This window comes from Orycteropus afer, unplaced genomic scaffold (genome assembly GCF_000298275.1).
Source record: "Orycteropus afer afer isolate SDZICR_OR568_19922 unplaced genomic scaffold, OryAfe1.0 scaffold00006, whole genome shotgun sequence".
In the NCBI taxonomy this organism is placed as follows: Eukaryota; Metazoa; Chordata; class Mammalia; order Tubulidentata; family Orycteropodidae; genus Orycteropus; species Orycteropus afer.
The window spans coordinates 29,161,087-29,169,489 of record NW_006921593.1 but is presented as its reverse complement, the minus strand read 5'-3'; the positions used below and the strand labels follow the sequence as shown (position 1 = coordinate 29,169,489).

Here is an 8,403-nt window from a genome sequence, read left to right as displayed (position 1 = left end):
GGTACAGTGCCTAAGGCATTTGACTGCTAACCAGAAGGTTGGCAGTTCAAACCCACCAGTTGCTCCATGGAAGGAAGATGGGGCAGTCTACTTTTGTAAAGATTTACTGCCTTGGAAAGCCAGCTGTGAGTCAGAATCCTCTGGATAGCAATGAGTTTGATTTGGTTTGGTTTGATGTATCTCAGATGTGTACAAAACCACCAGAGGGCGCTAAATCCGCGGTGAGTAGTGGTTCCGTCAAAGTTGGCTGGAACCCTAATGGGAATGTTACCTTGTGTTTTGTAACCTGGCATCTAAAGACTAAAGAGTCCTCGGGTTTGGAGATCTCAGAAAAGGGATATTTTGTACACAAAAGTGTTTTCTGTATTTTCAGTATAAAATACGATGAATCAGAAATACAGTTCCTATAAACCAAACCCGTTGCCGTCAAGTATATCCCAACTCATAGTGACCTTAGAGGACAGAGTAGAACTGCTCCTAAGGGCTTCCAAACCTGTAACCTTTATAGAAACAGACTGATACATCGTTCTTCCACGAAACAGCTTTTGGGTTCGAACCACTGACCTTTTGGTTAGCAGCCGAGCACTTGATCACTGTACCCCCGAGCTCCTTGAAATGAATTTACACCGCTGGAAACACTAGGTCTATTTTGATTTTTTTTTTTTTTTGCTCCTCCTCAGCCCCTGCCTTGTAGTCTTCTCTTATAATCTGTTACACAGGACACACTGACCCCCTGAAATGTACTGTGAGAATACATGGGTAACCAATCATCTGTTAGTATCAAATTTTATCTCTTCTAAAGCAAGTTCAGAAAATCTGTTTTAATTTTTATTAAGAAATTTTCTGAAAGTTTTCTCTTGTTGTTAATACTAAGTGCCATCAAGTTGGTTCCACTCACAGTGACCCCATGTAGTACAGAACGAAACCCTGCCCGGTCCTGTGCCGGCCTCACAATTGTTGCTTTGTTTGAGCCCATTGTGGCAGCCACTGTGTCAACCCATCTCCTTGAGGGTCTTCCTCTTTTATGCTGACCTCTCCTTTACCAAGCGTCATGTCCTTCCCCCGGGACTGGTCCTGCCTGATAACACATCCAACGTACGTGGGATGAACTCTCACCATCCTCATTTCCAAGGAGCATTCTGGCTGTACTTCCAAGACAGATTTGTTCATTCTTCTGGCAGTCCAAGCTGTAGTCAATATTCTTTGCCAACACCATAATGCAAAGGCATTAATTCTTCTTTGATCTTCCTTATTCATTGTCCAGCTTTCACATGCATATGAGGCAACTGAAAATACCATAGCTTGGGGTCAGGGGCACCTTAGTCTTCAAGGTGACATCTTTACTTTCTTTATGTTGAGGTGTAATTCATACTGAAACTTTTTTTGATCTTCATCAGTAAGTGCTTCCAGTCCTCTTTGCTTTCTGCAAGCAAGCAAGGTGGTGTCATCCGCACATTGCAGGTTGTTAATGAGTCTTCCTCCAGTCCTGATGCCATGTTCTTCTTCATATAGTCCAGCTTCTCAGATCATCTGCTCAGCATACAGATTGAAGAAGTATGGTGGAAGGATAAAACCCTGGCACACACGACTGCCTCTTAGTCTCTGTATAGGTTCCACATGAGCACATATGTTCTGTTCTGGAATTCCCATTCTTCTCAATGTTATCCATAATTTATTATGATCTACACAGTTGAATGCCTTTGCAGAGTTTCTGTTTAGAATATGTTATAATCTGAGTGGTGGTGGTGGTGTTGTTATGTGCCGTCGAGTCAGACCTGACTCATAGCGACCCCTCCTTGGGTTTCCGAGGCAGTATCACTACGGAAGTAGATTGCCCCATCTTCCTTCCGAGGAGTGGCTGGTAGGTTTGAACCACCAGCCTTCTGGTTAGCAGTCAGGTGTCTTAGCCACTGTGCTACCAGAGCTCCTTATAATCAGAGTAGAGAAACAAAATCTGGAAGGGACCATTAAAGGCAGGGTGAGATAATGACCTACCTAACATCAAGATGCTTGGGGGCTGCAAATGGCATACAATTCAGTGCTGCTTTTGCACGGTGCTTTCGTTATATGATCTCCCAGCCATTGCCTTGGCATTCATGCAGAGAGGATCATAAGTGATTGCTGTATTGCTCATTCCTCTTTGTAAGGCAGTCTTATCCCTGACCACAGGGCTTTTGTAAACAAGAGCACAGGCTGCTCTCTCTTCAGAAGTGGCTGTGATAAGATGGAGATAATGCTTACATGGGTTTTCCCCTCCCCAGGGAGAAGTCAGGATGCATGGGAGCAGAGCAAGACAGAGCCAAGGGTGGGCCAGGGGTGGCGGTAGAAGGAGTGTGAGGAAAATTCAAGAACTTTGCACAATAACCATGTCAAGATGGACTAGGTTCCAGGCTGTGGCTTGGGATCACAAACAAACCCAAAACTCAAGTGGCCTCACACAGTCATCTTTGTCTTTTCATGCACAATTCTTATCCAGTGTGTGGGTGGGTGGGTGGGTAGGGGGAGGTCCTGCATCAGTTCAGGGATTCAGGCTGCTTGAGACTCCACCATCTTGCAGCCACACCATCTGAAACATGTGGTCCTTTGTCACCATGGCAGGGAAAAGAGCATGAGGGACATGCCCCACTGTCTTCTTCAGTGTGTCACTTCCAGCCACAGCCCTTTGGCCAGAACTAACTGCAAAGCCCCAGCTAAGCAGAAGGAACAGGGAACGGTGGGCAAACAAGTGGGACATTTGCTGGGCACCATGGTCTCTGTCACAGACTGGGTTTCCAGATAGGGCAAAACATGCATCAGTCTGAAGGTGGCCTCAGAACAATACATTCTCGTCTCAAATACAATTACCTGCTTTCACAACATCTTTCAGTATGGGAGAAGGCTTTTGTCCCGTCATTTTCCTCTTTTCCTATGTTCAGGAGACAATATTTTTTGCACATGTACCTGACATGAAAAAAAAAACAACCTACCTCAGAACGAAAGGCAATGTTTTCTAAGACTAAAAACAACAACAAAAAAATACCAAACCCACTGCCATCGAGTTTCTAAGACTAAGACTACCTAATATTTATAAAACACTTTCTTTTCTTAAGGAACTTAATCTCTCTCAGCCTCTGAAGGATCTATTTTAAGCCCTCTTCTCTCTCCTAAGGAGCCCCTGGGCGTTGCAAATGGTTACAACGGTTGGCTGCTAACCCAAAGGTTGGAAGTTTAAGTACACCAAGAGGTGCCTGGGAAGAAAGACCTGGCCATCTGCTTCAAACAAAAAAAACCCCATGGGGCACAGCGGTGCTCTGACCACATGGGACTGCCGCCCTGAGTCCGAATTGACGCCACCGCAGTGTGTTTGTTTCTGTCTCCTAAAGCTCTGGTAGCATAGTGGCTAAGACACTTGCCTGCTAACCAGACGGCTGGCGGTTCAAACCCACCAGCCCCTCCTCGGAAGGAAGGTTGGGCAATCCTACTTCTGTAGTGATACTGCCTCGGAAACCCAAGGAGGGCTCGCTATGAGTTGGGGCCGACTCGACGGCACATAACAACAAAACAACAACAAAGTCTCTAACACCCTCTTGTTTCCTCCCTCTTGGTTCTTGTGTGGCTGTGTTAGAAGCTTTCCTGACAGAAGTATCTCATTGTCCCTTCGCCCGTCCGTCAGTGCCTTGCATTAACTCCACCTGACTCCCTGTGACGCTCGGTGCTTGTCTGTTTTTCAGTGAATGACTTTTACTCAGCCCCTCCGTCTGTCCCGTAACCCACTTCCGACTCTTTCCACCCATAGTTGTGCGTATGTGACAAACTGTGGGAGCAGATCGTCCAGTCTGCATGTGACACCGTTACCCCCGACATGAGGGCCCTGGCGGAGGACATCGGCTGGAAGGAGCTGTTCTTCACCAACAAGCTGCAGCTCCAGAAGCGGTTCCGCAGGAGGAAGCAGAAACGCGGGAACCAGAAGAGGCGGGGTCAGCCGTAAATGCGGGGCGGGGCGGGGCAGAGGGGCGGGGTCAGCCTTACATGCGGGGCGGGGCGGGGCGGGGCAGAGGGGGCGGGGTCAGCCTTAGAGGCTGGCTTTCTATGGCAGGGGAGCTGAATCCCGGCTGGCTTTTCCTTCAGTGTCCAAATCTCTCCCTCCCTTTTCTGAAGAACTAAGAGGCCTTGCTGATTCAAGGATTCCCTTGAGAAGCATACACGACTTGCACACGAATGTAGCAAAGTCTAGCCCTCCCTGCCACAGTGAGGGTGACACCCGTGTGTACTCCAGGTCACCGTCTCCCCCCACCCTCTGACACCTGTAAGAAGAGACCCTTCTGCTGTATATAAACAATAAATGATTATTAGCACGCTTTTATTGTATATCTTTTATTGATGTTTTTATTTGGTAACTTGGAAGTTTACGGAGCCAGTTTGTTCTCCATCCTATACAGATAACCTGCTTTATCCAGGTATTAGGGAGGGCCATTGGCTTTGAGGTTTTTGCTTGTTATGCCATCCTAGTCCATCCATGAAGGGGGACCTACGGGGGCCCGTGGGGTACTATGAGGGGCAGGCCCCCAGGGGGCTCTCAGGCTGCGAAAGGCGGCAGCCTTCCCACTTCTCTAGTTATGGCCACTGCTCATTGCGCATGGTCCCAGGACACAAGGCTTCACCCTGCTGTGGAGAGGACCTCTGATCTGGTTCAGGGCCACAGCTAGAGGAGAAGTCCAAGTCTTGTGCTTGCAGACCTGGCCCAGGGGATAAGTCACAAGACTTCACCTTGTCCAGCCAACCTGGAACTCTTTCTCAGACAGATGGCTGCTTTTCAAGTCTGCTACTAATTTTTGTACCATGGGTTTTTAAGAACATAGTCTATGGGTAACTAAGTGAAAAGATAATTACAGTCAGTGTTCTGTTAACTTGGCAGACAAGTAAATTCACAAATTTCTGGAGGAAATTCTATCTCCCTAAGAGGGGTTATTAACAATTTCTCTTTTCTTCCTGCTCTCTCACGAGGAGTAAGTGCTCCCAGATCACACGCTCCCAGCAGCAAACTAATCTATTAGACCCCTTTCAAGTTACACAGTGGAGTAGCTGCCAGTTCCACATACCCTTGGTAGCCTTACCATTTTTCTTCCTTGCAATATCCACTTTCCTGCCTTGAAAAAAAATAAATAACAATTTACCTCCTACGTACGCCGGAGGGACTCCCGGGCCACCCAGACTGCTGTATGGTGCAGAGCGCTGAAGTCTAGGATGGCTCCACAGCCAGAGCTCAGTGACCTTTCTTCCTTCGAAACATGTGTTGATATCTGTGGTGGTGAAGTTTGTGTGTCAACTTGGCGCGGCCTGGTTGAGTGGCTGGGCAGCTGGATGTAGTTATTCCCCACGAGATTGGTAATGAACTCGATGGTGGAATCTACTGGAGCAGCTGAGTAGCTGCTTTGGGGATGTGGTCTGCTTCTGTGTATAAGAAACTGCTTTGGGAATGGTCTCTAGCTTATGGCACACTTGAACCCTGCATGTAGCCCTGTCACTGTTCAGCAGCCTGCCATGCTCTGCCGACCTTGGGAATTTCAATGGACTTGAATTAATGGCCTGCTGTGTGGTTTGGTAACATCGGGACTGTGCCTTTTTACTTGTCAACCTCGGGCTTGTTAGTCTCGGCAGCCAGAAGCTGTCTGAGTTAAGAAAAGCCTCTAGCTTCAGTGGGCCAGGAGCAGGAGACAGAAGCCCAAGGTTGAGGGGCATTCACCCAACAGCTAGAGCCTGGCACTTTGAACTTGAACTTAAAGCCTCCAAATTGTACGAATAAACTCCTGTTTGTTAAAGCCATCCCATTGGTGGTATATTCTTGTCAAAGTGGCACTAGGGAACCAGAAAAATATCAAACTAGATTTTCCCCTATCCACATAGCACCCTTAAAACCTGGTCATACATAGTACTACATACGCATTTGTATATCCTATAAAGATGTCCACATGCAGTTTAAACATAACAACACAAAGTTAGGATAACTTCTTAGCTACAGATAGGCACCTTGAGGGAGCGGGCCACTGGGCCTGCAGGCTGGGGACCATGGTCACAGGAGACATCAAACTCAACTGGCAAAACATGGTATACATCTTACTTCAGTGAGTAGTGACTGGGGTCTTAAAAGTTTACGAGTGGCCATCTAAGTGGCAACTATTGGTCTCTCCTTGTCCAGAGCAAAGAAGAATGAAGGAAAATCAAAGACACATGGAAATAGTCCAGAGGTCTAATGGACTATGTGACCCTTAACCCGTATGACCCTGAGACCAAAAGAACTAGATGGTGCCCAGCTACCAATGCCAACTATTCGAAAAGGGATCAAAATTGGAGATCCTGTATAAAGTGGAAGGAAAATGTAGAACAAAACTAAAAATCATAAAAAAAAGACCAGGCTTACTTGTCTGGTGAGACCCCCAAGTCTATATATGGCCTTGAGTCACCCTTTGGGTCTGGAATTGAACTCACTCCCATGGCTTAACTGTCAGCCAAACAATAGACAGGCCTACACGCGGAACACCTACACCAAGGAGATGCACTCGTAGCACAGTCAATCATGGGAAATCAGAAGGGCAGCATTTGCACAGGAAGAAAGCTAGGCAGGCAGGAATGCACAGGAAAGAAGGACACCGGGAAAGGGTAGCCACAGGAAGGAAGTAGGAAGAGAGCTGTTACTCTGCAGGGAACATAACCAGTGTCACAAAACAAAATGTATCCCAACTGTTGAGTGCAAAACGAATTCTCTTTGTAAAATTGCACCCAAATCACAATAAAAAGTTAGAAAAGGAAAATAAAATCTGGTCATATATTTCCATTAACATCTGAGAACGCACATGCAGCCAGCTTCCTGCCAGATAAGAGCCTGTCTGAGTCATGTCTGGATTTAGGCCAAGCACACAGCAAAGACTGAATTGGCACAAGACTCCAACCTTATTCCCACTCCAGACAGGTTCCCCCAGGCAGGGTGTGGAGCACTGGCAGGCAGCTTCCAGCAGCAGTTTATAACCTCCCTGGAAGCTGGGTTTTTAGTGACAGAACTTAAGTTAACCCACGTGTATGCAAATACCACAAGGATTTGGTATGCCAACAAAACGGGTAAATACATCATTACAACTTATTTGTAACATCTATGCAAGATGTCAGCAGCTTAAATGGTTCATGGGTTATGTTTCATCAGCTTCCAGAATCATCAGATTCCAGACCCCTAGGGGCATGCAGAATAATCTAGATTCACCATGAATCCAGAACACAGATTTGGCCATTTGCAAATCCTTACTCTCTATATATGTTTATAGATACATTTAAAATAGGCGCTAGAGTTAAATAATAATAAATAAGTTATTTAATATATTGACTATTGAAGGAGTTCTGGTGGCACAGTGCCTAAGGCATCTGACTGCTAACCAGAAGGTTTGTGGTTCAAACCTACCAGCCACTCCGTGGAAAGAAGATGGGGCAATCTACTTCCATAAAGATTTTCCACCTCAGAAAACCAGTGGGGGATGCTATGAGTTGGAATTGACTCAACAGAAATGGGGTAAGATACATAAAGGAGCCCTGGTGGTCACTGATTAAGTGCTCAGCTGCTAACTGAAAGGTCAGGGGTTCAAAACCACCCAGTAGCTCCACCGGAGTCACCAAACCAAAAACCAAACTCAGTGCCATCAAGTCAGATCCGACTCATAGTGACCCCTCCTCGGGTTTCTGAGATGGTATCACTATGGAAGTAGATTGCCCAACCTTCCTTCTCTGAGGAGTGGCTGGTGGGTTTGAACCACCAGCCTCTTGGTTAGCAGTCAAATGCCTTAGGCACCACACCATCAGAGCTCCACAGGAGCTAAGACCTGGCACTATGCTCCTGTAAAGATCACAGCCTAGGAAATCCTATGGGGCAGTTCTACTCTGTCCTATAGGGTCACTATGAGTCAGAATCGACTCAGTGGGACACAACAACAACAAAAAAGACACATAAGACATTATTTGACAGTCAGTCTTCTTAGCTTGTCTCTCAAGGTTTATACAAACGACCTTCACCTACCTTTTCAGCCTGGTCACATCCCTGATCCTGCTGCCTTCAGACTATTCCTGGAATCCCAACTGCTCCTGGGCTTTCCTGGGGGTGCACTTGGGCTCACATTGTTCTCTCCTTGCCCTGCCCTAACGCCAGCCCCTAACCAAATCATGCCCAGCTTCATGACTTGTAAACTCCCGGTGGTCTCCCCTTCAGTTCTTCTAGCACAGTGGTTCTCAGAGTGCTGTGGGGAGCTATGGACATATCCAAAGTAAAATGAGCTTACAAGATTGTGAACAGGGAACCAGAGACATCAATTGGCAAGTGAGGACAACTACAAACAAAAAGAGGGAAAAGACTGTGTAGTCACAGAATTTCTAAATGGTGAGGAAGTT

The 8,403-nt window shown here is 46.7% G+C and overlaps 1 protein-coding gene across 1 annotated transcript in view; it reads left to right on the top strand.

Moving 5' to 3' along the window:
• The window catches only part of FBXO36 (F-box protein 36), an 83,049-nt gene extending 79,082 nt beyond the window's left edge, over positions 1-3,967 (top strand). Inside the window, exon 4 of the mRNA XM_007942113.2 lies at positions 3,776-3,967. Coding sequence (XP_007940304.1) covers positions 3,776-3,967 — 192 coding nt within the window. The remainder of the gene's footprint in view (positions 1-3,775) is intronic.
• Positions 3,968-8,403: the final 4,436 nt, after the last annotated feature.